At 54.6% G+C, this 21562-nt stretch overlaps 1 protein-coding gene across 2 annotated transcripts; it reads right to left on the bottom strand.

The window, feature by feature from the left end:
• Nucleotides 1-81: 81 nt before the first annotated feature.
• On the bottom strand, nucleotides 82-20768 carry NYNRIN (NYN domain and retroviral integrase containing). Of its 2 annotated transcripts, XM_055436455.2 has the most exons (9): nucleotides 20311-20768; nucleotides 19957-20171; nucleotides 11035-11687; nucleotides 9404-10918; nucleotides 8366-8496; nucleotides 8143-8239; nucleotides 6219-6320; nucleotides 5895-5996; nucleotides 82-4760 (listed from the first exon to the last, which is right to left on the bottom strand). In XM_055436455.2, exons 2-9 carry the CDS (start codon nucleotides 20152-20154, stop codon nucleotides 1898-1900), a joined length of 5661 nt encoding a protein of 1886 aa, XP_055292430.2. In that variant the 5' UTR covers nucleotides 20155-20171; nucleotides 20311-20768; the 3' UTR covers nucleotides 82-1897. The 2 variants fall into 2 exon arrangements, with proteins under 2 accessions (XP_055292430.2, XP_055292431.2); XM_055436456.2 differs by lacking the exon at nucleotides 20311-20768 and having other exon boundaries at nucleotides 19957-20261.
• Nucleotides 20769-21562: the final 794 nt, after the last annotated feature.

Genomic DNA, 21562 nt, shown 5'->3' on the forward strand with positions numbered 1-21562 from the left:
CACCAGGAAGCCCTTAATTGAGTCTAAAGTTAAAACAAACAAAAAACCTGGACATTAGCTCCATTTTGATCCATTTATTGACAAATCAGATGGAAAAAAAAAAAGGTCACAAACAGGTATAGTATCATAAATGTGGTTAACGGGAATGGATACAGCACTGGGGAGGGAGAATGAGGTTGAACAGACCATCAGAGGGAGTACGGGGACGGGAAGAAGAGGGGAACATGCAGGGGGAGGAGGGGGGGAGAAGAGGTATCTGCTAAAAACCCCACAGCTCACCTTTCAGTATCTTAGCTGTCACCCAATCATTCTTTCCTGGACAGAATTAACAGCTAGAAATGGTTTAAGGGCAACACCTAAGTAGTTTGTCTACAAGATTTGGGAGGTGGGGAGCTGGAGGGAAGATGGGTACAGGATTCTAAGAGCTTCTCTCACTTGAACCCCCATCTACGGTGAACACAGAACTAAGAAGCTTAATCCTGGTCCTAGCTCAGCCTCCGACTCCATGAGACTGGGAAAGTCGCTTCCCCTTTCTGGGCCTCTTTCTTTGGCTGTAAAACAAGCAAATTGGACTTGATGGCAAGTTCTACTCTGGCTCTAGCAATATGAAGTGTTTTGGCAACAAGAGCTAGGCAAGGAGACCGGCTCAGCTTCAGAGAAATGAAACTATAGAGGCTCAGCCAGAGTGACACGGTGCTGGCCTCCACCTCGAACCCTCTCTGTTGGCGACAGCAGCAATTCAGAGGGTGAGTGAAGGCACACACACCTGTGGGAAACGCACTCTCCCGGTGAGTGATCTTTGCAAAGAGTGGCTAGGGGGTCAGGGGAGGGCCAGGATTGTCTCTACACAGAAGGCAAATCCAGGGGACTGGGGCGGGATGGGAGAACCCAGAAAAGCAGCAATACTCTGTAGGGTCTGGGGATGCAGCGCACAGGGGCGGTGGGAGGAGGAGGCTGTGGGTTTCGGGGTGGGGCTGGAATGAAGAGCCACGCCAGCACCACACTGTGCCAGACTGCTCATTTCAGTGACCCCCACCAACCCAAAACAGAGGCCTGGGCCCCTTGGTCTAGTCAAAGCAGCTCTTCAGGTAGAGATGCCACACTTGGCATCGAGATCCTTGACTCCTGTAGGGTCCATGTCCTTAAAGCCAGGGTCAGGGAGTGTCTCCATTGGCTGGAGTCAAATGAGGTAGGCTGACTCTCTCCCCCTTGCCCTTCCAGAGCCGACAGGCAGGATGAGCCCACCTAGCTGGCCAACCTCCCACCCCAGCTCTAAGCCTCAGGGCCCAGGACCGCCAGTCCTTCCTTGATCAATGGACAGGCCTAGCCTGGCCTGAGAAAGTGGTCCATGAGACCGAGGATGGGTGCCTTTCCTTAGCCTGCATGGATTTGTCTCAGCTGTTACAGCTTCAAGGGCAAAGGTTCCCCAAATGGACAGACGGGGGAGGAGCCCGTATCTGGGGTTTCTGTCTGACAGTGGAATGTGGTTTCAATTCTGAGGTCCAGAGCCACACCATTTCATGGTAAGGACAGCCAGGAGTAAGATTCTGGGCTGTGCGTGTGTGTGTGTGTGTACATTCTCACTCGGGGAGAGACACTGAACCCGGCCTACCTTGGGAAAGGAACTCTCTGCTCCCCAGGGCAGAACTGCCAGAGGCCCACACCTGACAGCCTTCAGCAGATTCTCCCAGTACCCCATACTGGGGATGTTTCATAGGGACACTGGTCCCCAGTTCAAGGCAGTTCAGCAAAGCTTTGTGAAGTAACTTCTCTACAAAAGGCACAGTGAAGTCCCGGGGGTAGGGGTGGGGAGGCTGTGACAGCATGCCTGGGGGCAGGGGGAGACCTAGCAGCAGCAGCCCAGGACCCTGGGAGGGGGCTCCCCCACTGCTCCAGCTCATTGCTCCAAGACCTTGAAGGACAGCGGGGTGACGCTCTTGGCAAAGGGCTTCATCAGACTGCAAGGATAGATGCATCCAAGCTTCTCCGGGGTAGGGAAGCCCCAGACCCTGTAGAGGGACGGGCTTAGCCGGTCCCCGATATAGAAGGGACCCACCCACTTGGCACTGCTGCCATTCCTGGGGAGGGACAACACGAGGACCTGGTCCCCCACGTTCCACTCCTTCTCCTGCCTCTCACGCTTGAAACGCCTATTCTCAGCCTTTTCGCTTGTCTTCTCAGCCAGCCTCCAGTGGAGCTCCAGCAGCTCCCTCGTGAGCTGTAGCAGGAATAAATCCATCTTGAGCCCTTCAATGTTTGCACTGCTCATCTCCCACCACAGGGGTTCGGTCAGCCTCTCCTCGGCCCCAGTCAGGATATGGAAGGGCGAGGCCTGGCTGGAGGAGGCCCTGAAGGCCAGGTGCAGCAAGGGCAGGGAAGCCGCCCACTTCTTGCCATGCAAGAAGATGAACTCCTTGAGGGCCCTTTTGAATTCCCAGTAGGCCCCAGAACTCGTCAGGCAGGGGAACTGGAGGTCCCTGCTCGGGGAGGCCACATGAACTCCCAGGGCCAGCCCACAGCTTACCAGGACGTGGCGGGCAAATTGGGGGCCCTGGGCAGCCTCCAGCCTCACGGGAATGCCCCACCTGGCGAATACATGCTGAAGCAGCAGCTGGGCCACAGCCGTGTGCGTGTAAGGCTTCAGCGGGAACGCCTCCACCCACCTGGTGTTGGGGTCGGCCACGATCAGCACATGCTTGTGGCCCTCCTCGCTGACGGTGATGGGGCCCACCACCTCAATCTGCAGGTTGGACCAGGGGGCGGTGGACCTGAGGGGCCACAGAGACTCAATGACCTTCACCTCACTGCCTAGGAGACTCCGAGGGATGCAGAACAAGCAGCTCCTGCAATAATGTCGCACGTGCTCCTGCATCCCTGGCCACCATCCCAGCAACCGCAGCTTCCTATAGGTCTCCTCGGGCCTCTGGTGGGCCCCCATGGGGCCATCATGCACAGCGAAAATCAGGTCCCTCCGGAGCTGCCGCGGGACCACCCAGACCCTGGGCCTCTTGTCTCCCTTGAACATAAGCAGGCCACTCTCCTTGTCGAGGCTGAGGGAGCTAAACGCAGAACTGAAGGGTGAGGAATTGGATACCTTCTGCCCAGCCTGCAGCTTGGCCATGGTATCAGCCAGGGTGCTGTCACTCCGCTGCAATGCCAGCAAGTCAGGCCTCTTGCACATGGTACGGGGAGTCACTACGGGGGCTGGCACATCATTTGGCAAATTCCAACACTGATCGCCCCCCTGGGCACCCTCCTTGGCTAGGGTGTCCACCGTCACAGCAAACAGGGAGCCCCGGTAGGAGGTTCGATAGATGAACGGGAGGGACGAGAGGCCAGAGGTGAGGTCTATGATGTAGGAGAGCAGGCTTGGGTGAGGTAGTGGGGTCCCGTCAGAGGAGAGGAAGCCCCGAACCCTCCAAAGGGGCAGGAGCTCCCAGAGGAGGCTGAAGATCCAGTTGCAGTGCGTGAGGAAAACCACGGGCATGTGGGACTGGCCAAAACGCTCCAGGCCACAGGCCACGGCCGCCAGGTGGGCATAGGTCGGGGTGTAAGGGGAGCAAGAGAAGGAGAGGGAGACAGGGGGGCTGGTGGGAGACAGCACATAGAGACCGAAGCCAGCACACCACTCATCCTCCCGATAAAAGCAATACCCCGACATGTGGATGCAGACAAAAGTGGACAGGTCGGAAAAAGGAGGCAGAACCTGGAAAAACCGAGGCATGGAAGCCATGGGAGTCAGCAGCCGGTTTTTCCCCAGCAGGCCCTGCAGAAGGGTCAGTTCCAGCGCTCTCTTGCCCTTGTCCTGTACCAGGAGGGCCCATCTGATCAGCCACGCTTTGGCAACCCTGCGGCCGTCCCATGCCTCAGGGTCCACAGAGGTCCGGGAGGCGTAGAAAAGGTCCAGGACCACAGGGGTGTCCCCAATGTAGCGGGAGAAATGCTTGAGGGCCCAGGCCACGGCGTAGGGGCTGTCTCCCCCTGACTGCGGGCCCTCACTGTCCTCGTCGGGGAGGAGGGGTTTTGAGGTATAGGCTACAGGGTGCTTCCTCCCCGAGTGCTCCTGGTACACAACGGCCGTCAGGGCCACTTGGCTCACCGTCACCTCCAGGTGGAAGGGCAGCTGGGGGTTGGGGATCGACAGACAGAGGGCGGACACCAGGGCTCGCTTCAGGGCCAGGAAGGCCTTCTCATGCTCCAGCTCCCACCGCCAGTCCGGCTTCTGCTTGAGGAGGCTGTGCAAGGGCGCCACAAGGGCTTCATAGTCAGGGATGACGTCCTGGTGGGAGTCCGTGAACCCCATGAAGAAGGAGAGGGCGGTGAAGTTGCTGGGGATGGTCAGCTGGGCCAGCTGGGCAAGGACCTGCTGGCAGGGAGCCTTTCCATCCCAGGGGATGCCCAGTGAGGGAGAGGCCACCGCCGGCTGGAGATCGATGTCCAGGGCCTCGTCCTGGGGGTCGTGGAGGCTGAGGCACCGGAGGATTTCCTCCGAGAGGGAAGGGCACTCAGCCCTGAACACGGACATCAGCGAGGAGTCCAGGTCCAACTCCTCCTCCTCCTCAGCCGGCTTCTGCATCTCCTTCTCCTCTCTCTGCTGCTCGGCCTGTCTCTCCGCCTCCTGCTCCTCCCTGACTTCTTCCACATGCTGCAGACTCTCTGGGGGGCCATGGTCCGTGTCATCCCTCAGCTCAGAGATGCTGGCCGAGCTAGGAGGAAGGGTCTTCCACACCTTCAGGAAGTTGCCGATGTCGGTGTCCAACCTACACCGCAACAGCAGGGCAGAAGGCTCTGATGGAGGAGGCCGGGGACCGCCTGCCTGAGAGGCCACCTGAGGCGAAACTAAATGGCTGAGTGCCCCTGAGGCCAGGTCAGCCTCCCACACAGCACAACCTGCCCACAGACACTCCCTCCAGCCCCAGCATCCACTAAACCGCAACGTCAGATATTCATCTGGGCTTTGAAGGCTTATTTAATCAAAACCTCATTGACCAAGTGACATTTCCAAGCAGTTTTAAGCCAATGGTTTGATAAGAATTAGATGACGGGTCCTTCCAACCAGGCTCTAGGGTGAGCAAGCCAGGGGAGCTCAAGAGAAGGAAGGAAGCCTGACACGGGGCTTAGGAGGGCACGGCACACAAACCTTGGCCACAGCACTTTTCTTCAAAATGGAGAAACGGGCCTGGGGGACCTGACCCAGGAAGCAGTGCCCTGCCCAGAAGGTGCTAACCACAGTCCCCTGCTGGGCCCAGGGAACTGGGAGGTTCAGAGGAACTGAGTTACTGCAAATCAGTTCTGCCGGCACCAGCACAGTAACCTGGGGAAAGTGCTTGAGTCTCAGATTCCTCGTCTGTAAAACAAGGATAGCGGTCACATGTGTCTAACTCAAGCTGTGAGGGTCAAAGGGGGAAAGACACGTGGAAAAAATTCCTCTTGATATATACTCCAGACATAGCTCCCCCTGCACGCAGTGAAACAAGAATGAGGCGGTTCACCGCAGCACGGAGCCCACAGCATAACATGGCCTCCCATCAGAGACCCCGTGACCCTGTGGGGCACTCATGCGATGGAATAGAGAATGAACGTTGAAGCCAGCCACGTGAACTAACACGGCACGCACCTGGGAAAAGCAATCAAACATGGGGACAGATGCCAGCTGTGGAAGGATACGCACAGTACTAAAGCATGCGTGCAAGACTGTGAAACTGTAAAACCATACTGTAATTAGTTTATGGGTGTGCAGATGTGGGTGGAAGCACAAAGACCTGAAAAAGTCAAATCACTCTGCTCACTGTTAAGCACTAAACAAATGTTGGCTAGCACCAAGGGGAAGCTTCTGGTCCGTCCCAGGAGGAGCTGGGAGGTGGCAGGGGGTTCGGGGGGGTCCAGCCCATTACCTGTTTGGCTTCTTCAGAAACTCATCCAGGGTGGGCCCATCACGGCCCAGGGGGTCATCGGGCACCATGAAGAGATTCCCCGCAAAGGTGAAGGGCAGCAGGCTGGGCCCGGGACAGAGGAAGAAAGGTCACTACGGAGCCCTTGACCCACACACACCCTGTTGCCAGCTGGCCTCGCCACAGGAACTGAGACCAATAGATCCTCCCAGCAGGTGCTGGTGAGCACTGCTCCAAGGCCCCTCTCCCTGCCTCCAACCCCCCACCCCAGGGGCTGTCTGGCACCCACGGGGAAGGAACAGCCCAATCCCAGGGAAGCCGCCTCACCGATCTTTGACCATCAGCTTCTTGGAATTATTCATCAGGACGTGGAGCTGCTCATTGGTGACGATGACGCCATCTGTCTCTTCCGCCAGCTTGACCATGAACCTGCGGGGAGAGGGGGAGTCACTATGGACCCAGTCCCCAGCCTCTCACCTCCCCGGTCCTCTGAGACACTGAACTTGTAGCTTCCTGTTGAGAAGTGTAGGGCAAAAACACTGCCCTTGATAGTCAGGGAGCCCAGGCGTGAGAGCCCTTTCTTGCCTATGCAGCTAATTGGAGCTAATTTCCACGAGCCCCTGGAAAGGCAACCTGAGATGCACATCCCCCAACTGTCTATGCAAACAAAGACCCCTGTTTTACACATAGGCATTCACATACACATGCTCAGACACACACACAGAAACCCACGCCTTGTCCACATCCACACACACCTCTTTAGTGCTTCGGTTTCCATACCTGTCGATCAAACATAAGATACCTACCCTTGATTGCTGTGAGAATTAAACTGAATGAGACAATACACTTAAGTGTCTAGCTCAGTGCCTGCTACACAGCAGATATTAATATCCAATACTCCATGATTATTCTTCACCAATTGACAACATTCATGTACGTGCCAAGCCACACTTACATACATATGTATGCATCTACACACATGTAAAAAGACCTACCTGAGTAAACAAATCCATTTTTCCAAGGATCACTTCTCCTTGAAAGAGAGCTGTGACCAGGAAAGAAAGCAAAGGCTACCTACTTCTCAGCATTTGCAGCAGCGAGCAATTCCAGCAGCCCCGACCATGCAATTCCACAAGTGCCCAGCAGAGGGCCCTTCTGCAGAAAAGCCGTGAGTGCTAAGTCGCTTGTCTTGTCCGATACTGTGCAACCCTATGGACTCGGGCCAGCCAGGCTCCTCTGTCCATGGGATCTCCCAGGCAAGAATACTGGAGTGGATTGTCATGCTCTCCTCCAGGGGCTCTTCCTGACCCAGGGATCAAACCCGTGTCTCTTAAGTCTCCTGCATTGGCAGGCAGGTTCCTTACCACTAGCGCCACTTGGGAAGCCTAACAGAAAAGCCGTCTTCCCTCAAACCCAGGCCTGAATTAAAAGGCACTTAAAGACCTTATGCAGAGGACCAGCCATTGGAGGAAGGATGCTTGAGCTGCCCCACCCAAACCTGAAGGCTGAGTGGATACCATGTCTTAGGGAGGAACCCTGCCTGGCATGGGAGGTGTCTAAGTGAAGCCAAGACCTGTGCCTGCTGGGCATCAACTCCAGCCCAGGGTCAGTGAGTGGGGAGGGCCTTCTCTGCCCCCAACAGAGGCAGCATCACAGGATCCCCTGTGCACATTGGACCTACAGTCACGTTGAGTGTGTGCTGAGAATTGACAAATAGGGAGTCATTTGGCCTTTAGCTAGGAGGCAGGGGCAGTCTGACTCCATTTTCAGAGCCAGGGCTCCAGCCACACACACACCTCCTCCCAGAGTCAAGGCAGTGGGAGGAAAAGACTGCAGCATTTCCTTGAGAAAACCTGAGCTTCAATCCAAACTGGCACCCAAATCAGCTGCTGGGGGAAGCAGCTTGCTTGAAACACCAGGAGTCATCTGGGCTAGTCCCATCCAAAGACAGTAGAGGGTTTCAGCCCATAGTTGATGAGGGAGGAAAGCCTATTAACTTAGAGAAATGGGACTGCAGAGTCCCAAATTCAGGAACAGTCCCTGGACTTGGAGAGAACCATCTTGGAGCCCTTTCCTCTCTGTGTTCCTCCCTCTGGCTGCAGAGGGCCAGTGCGTCACACTTCCCTTTCTGACATGACTCTCTGACATGTTGCCTCCATCTCCCCGGAGCAGATGAAGCAAGACTCTGCCTCACACATCAGCGCAGCCCAAGCCCAGGGCCCCACAAGAGAAGGCCTGCAAAGCCACACACCTGTAGTCGTAGGTGGTGATCTTCTTGCCATTCTCGAGCTGGGAGGGGGTGATTGAAAGCATCTTGAGGGAGTGTAGCTTTGTCAGAAAGTGGCTCTCTGGAGATGAAAGGCAGAAGACAGTGACGGTCAGAGGAAGCACTAAGAGGAAAAGGCTAATGGGACCAGAAAGGCAAGGAAAAGGAAAGCGTGGTGACACCGGAGGGGCTGGGGGGGACAGCTCACCTCTCACCCTCCGGTTCTTCTTCAGCTGCCAGGTGGGTACAAACACAGTGACCTCTCGGTGTCCCCGGTTCCAGAAATACTGCACCGCCATGGCAATGCCCCGGCAGGAGAAGAAATGCTGGAGACCGTGCCTGGAGGTGGGGATAGGGGCTAGGAGTACCAGTGAGGGAGCAATTTGCTGCCCTAGGAATGGCCCTGCCTCTCCACCCCTCTCTCAGAGCCAGCCTGGGACAGCACAGGGCATCAGAAATGCCAGGGCACCAGCATCAGCACCAACAGTGCCCTCTCCCTTCCCTCCCTCATCAAATAGTGAGCACCTGCTGGGTCCACTCGCCTGCTGTGTGTGCGCATGTGTGCGCGCGTGTGCATGTGTGCCTGTGTAGGGGCCTCCAGGGCAAAAGGAAGAGGGCAACCTCTACGACCAAAGAGCTCAGTTTAGGGCTGGGAGCAAACAAACATTTGCTGACCACAACCGTGTGCTGACAGTGTTCTCAGCAGAGATTCTATGACGCAGGCAAATGAAGACACCTTGCACGTATTTATGCTGACATATATATAAACAGGAAGTGCTGTGCAGGGAGCTGGTCTCTATAGGTTGGCACGGTGAGGAAAATCTTCACTGAGATCAGTGCTGGGCCTTATGGGTTGGGCTGAACATTTGAAAACTGGGGTTTACAGGCCCCCTGCTATGTGAGGCAGGCTGAAAGGGAAAGATTGTGGGGCTGGGCAGATCTGAACCCAAAGGCCGGCAGGGCCCCTTACTGGCTCTGGGAGCTTGGGCAAGATACATCCCTTCTCTGAGCCTGTTTCTGCCTCTGTCAAGGAAGGAGAACAGAAATCCACCTCGGAAGGCTGCTGTGCAATTCCGCGAGCACCACCCAGCATGCGGTAGCCGCTCAACATGTGCCTTTCTCTCCCCTCTTTCCCCCACTTGAACCCCATGTCACCCATATACAGAGATCGAGAAAGGAAGTCCCAGGGACACCCTGCCTGAGCTCCCTGGCAGTCCCAGTCCACCCCAGGCCCATGGCTACTCACACCATGGCCACGCTGCTGCCATCAATGACCACCCGCCGCAACTCCGGGTTCCCGGGTTCTTCTGACAGGTCCAGGTCAAAGGGTGTATTCAGGGCCTCGTGGTACCTCTGGAAGCTGGTCACTGTGTTGCTTGCCTGTGGATGGCGAGTCGGCTGCCTTGGGGTCCCCTCCCAAGCCCCCAGGAGCCCCTCCACCTGAGGCTGGCGCTTGCTGCTGGGAGCCAAGGTGCCACTGCACTGTGGCCCCTGACTTCCAGCCTGCCCCTGGCCCTTCAGGAAGGAAGCACTGCCCCTTGACGGAGGCTGGCCCTCACTTAGGAGTTTGCCTGCATCCAGGGTGGACCCCGGACCTGTGGGCGCCTTCTGAGCCGCTGGCGTTTTCGGAGTTCTGGAAGTCTGGGGGGTGGCAGGGGCTTTGGGAGCTGTAGGTCCGATTTTAGGGGTGGGCCCAGTCTGGGCTCTGGATGTCTGGGGACCTGCAGGCGACGTTTTTGCTGCCTGCCTTTTCTGAGCTGTGGGAGTATGGGGAGCTGCGGGCACTGGTTCACCCACAGCTGCCTTTTGTGCTGTGGGCACCACTGGAGCTGCTGGCTTTGCTGGAACTGAAGGCACTTTGGAGGCTGCACGTTCTTCATGGACTGCCGCCATCATCTGGGTTTCAGGCACTTTGGGGGCTGCAGGCAGCACTGGACTTGTGGGTGGGGTTTGAGCTGTGGGCATTGCGGCAGTCATGGGCACTTTGAGAGTTTCAGGCACTGTCTTAGAGTCAGATCCCGATGGAGCTGTCAGCCCCCCTTGAGCAGCAGGCACACCTTGCCCAGTGGGCAGCACTGGAACGGGCCCCTCTTCTGGCCCCTTACAATCCCACTGCACACTTCCTTGATCCCCCAGCTCACTTCTGGCTTGGAGCTGGGGTGTAGAGGGCAATGGTGGCCCTATCTGTGGAAGTCCTGGGACAGACTTATCCTTTACCCCTGAGCCTCCCGAGACCACCAGTAAACTCATGACTTTTTTCGGGGTCTCTGGCCTCGGGCAGTTCTGTAGGGCTGCCTCTCCTCCAGGCCCGCCATCTGGTGTACAGTCTGGGCTTTCCACACTGGGCAGGGGAACCAGCTCCTTCTGTTTCCATCCCAGATTTAAGGGCAAAGGATTCTGCCCTGGCAGCTTGAACTGAATGGGGCCCAGTGGCCTCTGCCAGAAAGGGAAACTGAAGCATGCCTGGGACAGGAGCCAGGCCAGGTGAAGAGAATGCAGTTCATTGATCCTCCAGAAGGTAGCAGCAATAGCCCCTGGCCACAGGGGTGCAAAGGTTGGCCCTGGGGTCCAGGCCTTCCAGGGTGAGCACACACTCAGAGTTGATACTGGAGGCTGGAGGGGGAGCTTGTCTTCCCCTCTCCGGACCTGCCTCTGCTGGGACGAGGCTTGGGTGTGATCCACGGGGTCCTGGCTGCTCCCGACTTGCACGGACCCTTCCTCGCGAGCACAGTCCATACCACCTTGGTTGTTGGAAGTGACCCTGGAGGAAACCCAAGTTTGTTGGAAAGGTGGGAAGGTGAGTTAGGTCCCAAACTTTTTCCCTGGGGTTGGGGCGCAGAAACAGGAGAGAAGCCAAACTGATTCTCCAGAACTTACCGGACCAGCTGGTTTGCTGTCTCCTGCTGGGTGTTTGGGCCTGGGTTACCCGAGATTAGGGTCCCTGTGGCTCCCAGGCTGGTTACTCTCTTTGAACTTTCTGGGCTCCCCATCTCCAGAAAGGGGCCAGGACCGTCTCCCACGGCCACTGTGGTTTGACCTTCCTTTTGCTGGTGGGTTGGGCAGATCAGGAGCTCAGGGTCTGAGCGGGAGTCGGAGGTGCCGATGCGGCTGAGCCACTGGATGATGTCCTCCTTGCCAGCGGCATCCCGCACCAGGCTCAGCAGCAGCTCCTGGACCGCCGGGGGCAGCTGCAGCAGGTCCCCGGCATACTGGTCACCACGGATCCAGACCAGGGCCCCAAAGGCCCGGGTCACCTCGGCTTCCCAGATGCCGCGGGGAGTGAGCAAAGGGGCCGGGCCCCAGCGCAGCCGCCCCACCAGCTCCTCCAGCCAGTTCTGGGTCATGATGAAAGACTCGGTCAGCCCACCCACCATCAGGGAGCCCGGGGGGCCGGGCACCAGGTAGGCCAGGGTGCTCCAGCACAGGCAGTCCAGGAAGAGGCCCTGGGCCCCGAGGAAGGCGCAGTGCAGAGCCGCCGGGTAGCGGACCTCCTTCCATAGCTCCGGGTTGCACAGGCCCTTCAGATACTCCTGCAGCCAGTGGGAAGAACATGAAGGAAGCCAGCCTTTAGGGACCCGCCACTGGACCTCACTCCCCTCTCTAAGCACATGCACTCCCCCTGCTCACCATAAGCCGAATTACCCATTTCCCCACCCCAACTCCTGCCCAGGGCCCAGCCAGCTCTCCCTGGCCCTGCCTCCTCACACTCTCCTCTCTTTCCAGGGAGCTCTGACAGATGGGGGAGGGGAGTACCTGCGCTTGGAGTCAAGGGTCCTGGTTCTAGTTCCAGCCTGACCTCAATATGTTAGGGGTACTGTGAAAAATTTATCACCTTCTCAGGGGTTCGGTCTCCTCACCTGCAAAAAGCTGGACTAACGGAGACACTCCCAAGGGCCAGTCCTACCCTGGCATTCTAGAATTGTGAAATAGCTGAGGGGAGGGAGATGGCACATTACTGAGTACCCTCCAAGTTATTAACTCTCCCTGTGCCTAGGTTTCCTCATCTGTAAAATGGGGATAATGGTTTCCCCCTCATTAGGCTATCATGAAGTTTCAGTGAGTTAACACAAAGGAAGTGCTTAGCTTGAGCCTGGCACAGTCTATTCCCATTTTTCAGGCTCAGAAAGGCCATATGGCTGACCCGGGGACACACAGTCAGCGGGTGACTGGGTGAAGACCACAGCTGTGTTCTGTCTGACTCTGAAACCAGAGCTCTTTCCACCTCCTCGGGTTGACTACACAGTGACTACGGGGTAATCCTGTGAGATTCTGGTTAATCCCCCTGCAGAAGGTCTCTGGCACAACCTGTAACTGTAACCATGGTAACTCTGTTGCCCAGAGGGGACAGAGGAGAAGATAAGTCCCTGGTCTGGTATCCAAGGGATTCCCACAGATACATACAATGGTTGAGCCGGAAGGGAGGCCTCTGGCTGTCTGGGCACCAGCTCCTCATGTTTCCAGGGCTCACACACTCAGACTTCAGAGGGCATTGGGATGGAAGAGGTTGGGTTCTTCCACTCTCTGACTGAGTTCCGCCAGCATGAGCCCATGAGCTCCAAGGAACCATGGGAATTCCCTCTTAATCAGTCAACCCTGATGACTGCATTCATCCTCAATCCCCTTCTCACCCCTGTAGCAGTGATAGTCATCCCTCTTCCTGCCTCCCCCTGACAGATCCATAAGGAATAAATGCTCCATTTTGGATCTCCAACAGCCATCCCCAAGACCATATGGGGTTCATGGTATTCAGACTTATAAGAGTTATTCCACCTGGTCAGATTCACCCTTGCCAAGTGGTGGGTGAGCGAGGTTGCTCAGGGCTGAGCTTACCTCTTCCACCCGGCCCAGGTCATGGGAAGATCCCACGTGCCATGGATCAACTAAGCCCATGCGCCACGACTATTGAGCTCTAGAGCCCAGGAGCCGTAACTAACGGTGACTGCCGAAGCCGGCACACCTAGAGCCTGTGTGAGCAAAGAAGGGAAGCGACTGCAACCAGAAGCCGTGCACTGCAAACGGAGACTAGCCCCCACTCACCGCAGCCAGAGAACAGCCTGCACAGAGCACAGCCAATAAAGAAAGAAAGCAAATGTAAATACATACTGGAAATGAGGTGATTTTCAAGATGGTGAATCTGAACTGATATTTACTGAGTACTTGCTAGGTGCCAGGCTCTTTACCTACATAACTCGTTGATTCCTCTCTCAGGCCTACACGGAAATTACTATCCTCCTCATTTTAGGTGAGCAGGGACGGACACATGTCTGAGGTCACACAGACAGAGGCCGGGACCCTCAGGCACTCCGACGCCACAGTCTGAGGTCTTAACCATGACGCTGTCTGTATGTGAGTGTGTGTGTTCTCAGTCGTTCAGTCATGTCCAGCTCTTTGCGACCCCATGGACTGCAGCCCATCAGGCTCCTCTGTCCATGGAATTTTCCAGGCAAGAATACTAGAATGGGTTGTGATTTCCTACTCCAGGGGATCTCCCTGACCCAGGGATAGAACCCGAGTCTCTTGCATCTCTTGCATTAGCAGGCGGATTCTTTACCACGGAGCCACTAAGGAAGCCAATGGCGCATTAGAGAAAAAACAGATAAGGAAAAAGGCGTTTACATCCAGAAAATATCTGGAGAAAATTTCCTGCTTTAAGCCTACCCAGATCTTTACATCCAGAAAATATCTGGAGCAATTTTCCTGCTTTAAGCCTACCCAGACCTTTATACCCAGAAAAATCAGGAGCAATTTTCCTGCTTTAAGCCTACCCAGACCTTTACATCCAGAAAATATCTGGAGTAATTTTCCAGCTTTAAGCCTACCCAGACCTTTTTCTCCAAGAGGAGAAGAAGTAGAGAAGATGCAGGGACAAAGTACACACAGAAAAATGTTGTGTATTTGTTAAAATATATTGCCCAGTGTCCTGTGAGTCATCAGTTAATGTGTAAGTTAAATAAAAATAATACCACCAGACAGCTTACTACTGCTGCATACTTTATACAATCTTGACTTAGGATTCTTCTTTCTAATAAGTCAGTTACCATTCATCGTCTACTTTCCAGAAGCACACCAAATTACACTGCAGAATACTCAAAGTTTAAAAAAAAAAAAGCAGCACCAAAAAAATCCAGAATTAGAACTGAAGGAGAATCCAAAACACTCCAGAATTAGGAGTGAAGGAGAACACTTTTTAAAGAGTGGATTCAGGGGACTTTCCTGGTGGTCTAGTGGCTAAGACTCCATGCTCCCAATGCAGGGGACCCGGGTTCAATCCCTGGTCAGGGAACTAGATCCCACAAGCTGCAACTAAGAACCAGTGCAGCCTAGTAAATAAAAAAAAAAAAAAAAAAAATTAAAAGGTGGACTAAGATAAAGTTATTTGAGGAGTAGTTAGATCTGGGAGCCTACCTACCCCACTACACAAAGGCTGAGCAAGTATCACCCTACCCACTGAAGTTTGTTCTGCAGAAGTTGATCAGTGTACTTGAGAGTACACTGTGGGTACCACACAAAACCATGGAGGAAGAGAGGACGGCCAACAGTGAGGTCTACGGTGAGCACTGGGTGCGGAGCACCTCACTCTACTCATTCAGATTCAGCCATAGTAACCAACAATGGGTGAAGACAGATGCCCACACAAAAGGATCTCTCTGGGGCATCTCAGAGCAGTGGGGGAAACTACAAACTTCCAGAGAGGAAAAACACTTCACATCAAAGGACCAGGGACCAAGAATAGCTTCAGATGTCCCCAAAGCAAGAAGTCAATAGATTAATGCCTTCTCACTTCTGAAGGAAAATAATCGTCCATGTACAATTCAATACCAGCCAAACTGTCAATCAAGTGACCTTCAGATATGCAATGGAGATACACAGATATGCAACCTCAAGAATTTACCTCCTCTAAAGCCTGTCTCAGGAAGCTACTGCAGAGCATTTTCCAGCAAAGCAAGAAAGGAAAAAACCAAGAAAGGAGACCCAATTCAGAAAAAAAGCAAAGACAATCTTCAGAATGACTGTGGAGAGAAATTTCAGAATGTATTCAACCATTCAAGAAATCATTACTGAGCATCCACTCTGTATCAAGCATTGTTCTGGGAGGCATAGAGGACAACTAGTTCAGGTTGAAGAGTGGAATTCAAGAAACAGGAAGGTTGACCTAAGTTATCAGCATGATCTTCAGCACAGCACCATCTTTCTAACTTAACGATGCTACTGACAGACGTGCTCCACCAACCCAAGACAAAGACACAGCGTTCAGGAAACCAGGCGTTTAACAAAGGAAAAGGGCAAGAGGATGCCAAGAAGGACAGCAAACAGGAATCTCAGGATGATAGCCACGCAAGCCTGACCTGACAGAAAGGACGCCCCCAGGAAAAAATCTGTAACAGGCCACCTTGAATCAAAACCCTATCCTCGCAGAAAATTGTAGTGAGAAGCGACTGAAAGTAACAAGAATTAGCAATGGGTACAAAGGAAAACAAACAAACAGGAAAGGTGTTGAGCTCTTTACCTCAGAAAAATTGAAAAGTGAGATCGAAAACCTAATCATAGTGCACGTCAATGTTTAGATGTGAGTGATATTTGCATGGGCATAATGTTGCGAATAATAAATACAGATTTAACAGAAAATGCAATGTAGCTATACTGGGAAGAAAAAAGGGATGGCAATATGAAGGAGCTAAATCCTCACCTATAATGAAAGTGAAAGTCACTCAGTCGTATCTGACTCTTTGCGATCCACGGACTATACAGTCCACGGAATTCTCCAGGTCAGAATACTGGAGTGGGTAACTTTTCCCTTCTCCAGGGGATCTTCCCAACCCAGGAATCAAACCAGGGTCTCTGCATTGCAGGCAGATTCTTTACCAACTGAGCTATCAGGGAAGCCCTCACCTATAATAATAGGAAGTAAAAAGGTATGTAAAATTAATCCAAAGATACAGGATCTACATATTTTTTAGGAATGTAGAGATATATAAATTCCAGAACAGATAGTTTCTACAAGAGCACAGAAGAGGGAGTTGGCAGGACAAGGGAGGGAATCACTGCATTATACTGTGGACTTCTAAAAAATTACTGGATTTTTAAATTATGTATTATTTTGATAAAGAAAAATTAAGTTCAAAATAAAGGAGGGACTTCCCTGGCATTTCAGTGGTTAAGAATCCTTGCTTCCATTACAGGAGACACGGGTTCAATCCCTGGCCAGGGAACTAAGATCCTGCATGCCGCAAAGCCAAAAACTAAATAAAAATAAATGTAAACAAGCATCTTTTAAAAATTGGAGTATAACTGCTTTACAGTGTCATTTCTGCTATACAACAACATGAACCCACTACACATATGCAGGGTGGGAGGAATTGAGAGTATATTGATATATTTACACTGCCACGTGTAAAATAAAGAGTTAGTGGGAAGTTACTGTACAGCACAGGGAGCTTAGCTCTGTGCTCTGTGATGACCCAGACGGGTTGAACGGGACGGCCGTGGGAGGGAAGCTCAAGAGGGAGACAGATAAATACCTGTGCAAGAATCTTTTTAAAAAATGAAATAAAAACAAATAATTAAAGGAGAGGGATCAGGTGCTCACAACACAATTATGTGTGCTGGTAAGTTGTGGGGCTCCAGTTGTGGGGAGGGCAGTCCTGATCTGTAGCATTTTCCAACTTCCATGGTGTAACTACTCCCATCCTGGCTGATTTCAAACTACGACTAGGACTCCACTGGCTCAAAAACTACCAAGACTTTTTAACAATGGGTCAGCAGGAGCCAGTTTCAGCACACCCCTGGCCACTACCAGCTTTCATGGTACTGCTTGCAGTCAGTGTGGGGCAGGGACAGACCAGCTTGCACCTGAGAGCCAAGCCCAGAGTCAGCAGACCACACCCTGTCTCACGGCTCCCCATCTCACAATCTCCCCATCTCAATCTCGAGCTCCCCATCACCTCATTCCAACGCCTCCAAAAAGAGTAGAATCGAACTGTCACCTGTCCTCTTAGCACCCAACCCTTCTTCACACCATTGTCAAGGAGGACAGAAAAGCTGAGCAGGGCTTGTCTCTGAGAGACTCTGATCATTAACTAAAAACTCTCCTTTCTACTTGCTGATTTCACCTCAGAAAGGCCACGCTTCCCCAGGGCTTGTTTTTGCTGCCTAGGAATGTGATTTCCAGCAATGCCTTCATTATTTTTTTAAATCCCACCACAAGAAAACTACTTAAAGGTACTTTCGAGTTCTACAGAGATTTCCTAGAAAACCAGTGCATATGATAGAAAAACACACGTGAGCTCTTCTCCAAAGAAGCCCGTACCCTTCTTGACCCCTTCTTCCCTCACAGTCAGGACATCCATCACCCCTTCTCCATCCCACAAGCTTCAGTCTCACTGAGCTCTCTCTGCCAGCTGGCTGTGTATATCAACTCACTATCAAAGTGCAAGTTCTGTTTCCTTACAGCTGGGATTGGAGTCAGCCACAGCACCTCTACCTGGAAACCGTGAGACATCCTTCTTCTTGTGTGCTCAGGCATGTCCAACTCTTTGCGACTCCATGGACTGTAACCCGCCAGGTTCCTCTGTCCATGTAATTTTCCAGGCAAGAATACTTGGGTGGATTGCCATTTCCTCCTCCAGGGGATCTTCCCAACCCAGGGACTGAACCCAGGTCTTCCCAATTGCAAGCAGATGCTTTACCACTGAGCCACCAGTCAGCTGCTCAAGACATCCTTATATGTAGGAAATTTTCCTGCATCAGATCGCGGAACCTTAGAAAGCATTTCTCATCCAAGCTTCACAAACAAGGAGATACACTCAGAGAGGGAAAAGAACTCACTCAAAGTTATGCAGCTAGTCAACCACAACACTTACTGACATCTCTACCCTCTAACTCTCCACATTTGCAAAAGTAAGCATGCATTATTTCAGCTGACTCTTAACAACTCTTCCATGAAGTGAGTATTACTACATTGTTTTCTAGATGAGAAAATAAGTTTAAGAGAAGGTCAGTGATTTGACCCAGGTCAGCCAGTTAGAAAGGAGCAAACCGCAATCTCCAGCTCTTTCCACCACACCCGTCTGTCCCAGCAGTTAACTTGGTGACAGCAAATTGAGCCCAGATCTCCTACTTCTAAAACAAAACCTCCCCCTCCCCGTGTTCCCTGCCCTCCTGCTCCAAAGGTCTACTCATCTCTTCTTTCTGCTCGTTCTTTACCATAAGAGAGGGAGTTACCCAAAACCCCTCATGTTGTTTCCATCTTAAACTGTGCTTTTCTACAGAAGAAAACTGGTGGGAAAGAGGTAGAAGGATGGGGGCAGGGTGGGGGGATTGGAGAAAGCCACTGGCTACATTCGCAGGACCTGGGGTGTGAGTGAAAGTCAGCGGCCCCAGGAACCCTAAGGCAGCAGTGGGAGCAGGAGAATCTGAGCCTGGAGAAGCTGATGAAGGATGTAAGCAGGGGTCAGGGCAGCTAGACACCCCCAGTCTCACAAAAGGGTGAGCGGGTGTCTTTCAAATTAACAAAAAGATTAAGACCCCCAAACAACCCAAAGATTCCTCGTGCTAAGCCGCCTATCCCAGCTGCTGAAAAGTCTGCATCTCCAGGGCTCCTGCACATCTGCTGTGTGGGCAGGCACCCCTCCCTTCCCCCAGCACCTCTGTCAGAACTAGACAAACTGCTGACGAAGCAGCTCAGCGGAGGGGCTGAGGCAGGAACTTTCTAGCCTGCCTGTCCACTGGCCAGCGTGTTCTGGGCCTCCCCCACCCATGGCCTTGACCAATTAGGATACTGGCAGAGACCTAGCTGGGGTAGGGGAGTGTACTGGGGTGGGGTGGGAGAAGGGTGGTCTGGGGCTGAGGGAGGCTGTAGTATTCCTACCAGGAAAAGATAAGATAAGGGAATCTGGGGAAGAGGGAGACCTTGGCCATGACTGGGGGTCAGAAGGAACCTGAGAGACCCAAGTGGAGAAGAAGCGGGTGAGAGAAGCTAGAGCAAACGCGAGAGAGGCACACGGTGACCTGGCCTGCCCAGCATCCAGCCCCACACAGCAGGCCCTTTCATCTGAAGCCCACAGCCCTCCTCCCAGAGGATTCCCACCCATCCCCAAAGCCTGCTGCTTCCAGAGCAGCTGCACCCCTGCCCCTGAGCCCCTGCAAGAGGCCGCCTCAGGCATCAAGAGTGTGGGGCGCTGAGCCCAGAGCCCCGGCCACCCCCACTTACGCGACCCTAAGAGTTCCAGGAGGCCCCTGGCGCTCTCCAGTCCCCAATACCTCATCTGTAAAATGCCAACATTTCTCTAGCGGAGTCCCTAATGGCCCCGCCAGTCCCAGCACTCAGGCTCCGAGGCACAGCCCAGGATTTAAGGAGACTTACAAGAAGGCAGAAAGACCTGGGCCTTAAAGCCTCTGGGTGGAGAACAAAGAGGTATACTGCACAGACTACAGAAATACCAGACCTTAAGCTGCTCCCCCGATGGAGGAATAGGCTGTAAATGCGGGACCCTGGCCAGGGAAGGTTCCTGGGGGGACACACAACGCAGAGCCTTTCTCAACACACTTGAGGGACTGAAGTGACACGCAAGAGAGGGGTGGGGCAGAGAAGGAAGAAGGAACCAGAGGGAAGGACCCAAGGCTGCAGATGTGGAGAGGCAGGGAATGGCCCAGTACCTGCCCGCCATACTGCCCAGTCCAGGTCGGGGGGCCTCTGGGGACCCTTGCCTCCCCGAGCTGGCGGGGTTGGGGGGAGGGAAGGGGGGCGAAGGGCGGGAGAAAGGTCTGGCTGGAAGTGATAGGAGGCCAGACGCTGTTTACCTTGGCTTTGCCCGTGTTCTCCCTGGGTCCCTCGAGCTGCAGCCAGAAGTAGGGGGTGTCCGGGCGGCTCTGGAAAGCGTTCAGCTTGACCCTGAAGATGCGCTGCACTTGCTGCCGCTGCCGCTGCACCCGGGGCTTCGACTTGGTCTGCACCATGAACCATTCCTGCGCCGGAGGGTCGCCCCCGGACAGGAGCATGGCTGCCCCGCCCGCCCCTGGAAGAAGGGAGCCGACAGTGTCACCGGCGGCCCCGGGCCGCGGGCGCCTAGCCACGCCCCCTCCTCCGGGCGGCGCGCCCCCGCCGCGGCCTGGGTCCCCCCGACACGCGCACCCCACCCCGGCTCGCGCACCCACCCGCAGCGCCGCGGGCGCCCTTCCCCCGGAGCTCCGAGCCTCTCGGCGGCGGCTCCCGCGACAGTCTCTTCCTGCCAGGGGTTGCAGCGGGGGTGGGACCGCTCGGGCTCCCGCCGCCCTTCCCTCCGCCCCCAGCCTCCCCCGCTTCTCCGCCGCGCCAGCCCCTCCGGGATGAACTTTATCTGCGTCTGCCCGGGAGCTTAAAGGGGCGCGGAGGGAGGCGGCGGGGCGGGGGAAGGGGGAGGGGGGGCGGGGGCGAGGGTCCTGAAAACCTCTGCCTTCCACTCAAGTCTTGGGCCCAGAGCCAGAATCCGGGGGTCAAAGTTAATTTCCTTCCACATTCCCCTTTCCCCAGGGGGAGGGAGAGGAAGGAAGGGCACCCCGGTGGGGGAGAGGGGGCTTGGTTTCGGGCACCCGGCCTTTCTCTCCGTTCCTCCGGCCAGCCCTGCCGCCTCCTAGGCCTCCCTAGAGAACCGAGAGCCGCGCCCCCCCTTCCCTCGCAGGAAAGGGTTAAAGGAGAGCAGGGTGGGGAGCCTGGGAGGCTGGGGCCTGAGGAAAACTCCGGGCCGGAGACCCAGCAGGAAGGAAAGGGTAAAAGCACCGCCTCCGCACCCCCCCACCCCTAAGTCTGGGGACTGCCTGGGGCTGGCAGGCAGCCCAGACCTTCCTGAAGCCCCCAGGGCTGGAGGGGCGGGGAGAGCGCCCGAGTTTTCGGGAGTTTTCAGACTTGCGCTGTTTATGAAAGCCTTTCTGAGCAAGTTTGAGCTAAGCCGAGAGGGGAAGCTTTAGGATGGGAGTGAGGGTCTGGTTGCTGACAACCTCTGAGGGTTCCCTCAACCCCTGACCTGCAGCCAGTCAGCTGCTAGGCCTCGGTGGTCAGGGACCAGCCCTGGACTGGGGGGCTGCCGCCAACATCCTTCTCAGGAGGCATCGGGGCACAAAGAACACCTTATGCAGCCCTGTGGCCTGAACAGAACCCGGCTCTGTGGAGGGCAGAGTCTGTGTCCTGGGCCTCCGGGAACTTCCTTTTCCAACCCCAAACCCAGAGTCTCTGTCTGACAGCCGTGAGTGTACCTATGAGGACAAAGGGCAGTGAACTTTAGGCTGCCCTGGGACATCTGGGCTGCGGGGGCCATGGCACATTTCTGTGCAGGCAAGGAGCCAGTGGCACCCCACTGCGAGGAAGGGGCAGGGGAGAGGGGCCCACACCCAGTCCTCTGGTCTGAATTCAGCCCCTCCTGTGCCACACCTC

The sequence above is a fragment of the Moschus berezovskii genome, chromosome 9 (assembly GCF_049115385.1).
Source record: "Moschus berezovskii isolate FMDL1 chromosome 9, NW_MosBer_1.0, whole genome shotgun sequence".
In the NCBI taxonomy this organism is placed as follows: Eukaryota; Metazoa; Chordata; class Mammalia; order Artiodactyla; family Moschidae; genus Moschus; species Moschus berezovskii.

Excerpts from the sequence above, each read along its gene's own strand:
- NYNRIN (XM_055436455.2), bottom strand. The coding sequence starts at position 20,154 with ATGCTCCTGTCCGGGGGCGACCCTCCGGCGCAGGAATGGTTCATGGTG. Across the intron at positions 8,497-9,403 it reads GGCAGCAGCGTGGCCATGGT|GCACGGTCTCCAGCATTTCT; the intron begins GTGAGTAGCCAT and ends CCCCACCTCCAG. Across the intron at positions 4,761-5,894 it reads TTTCTGAAGAAGCCAAACAG|GTTGGACACCGACATCGGCA; the intron begins GTAATGGGCTGG and ends GTTGCGGTGTAG.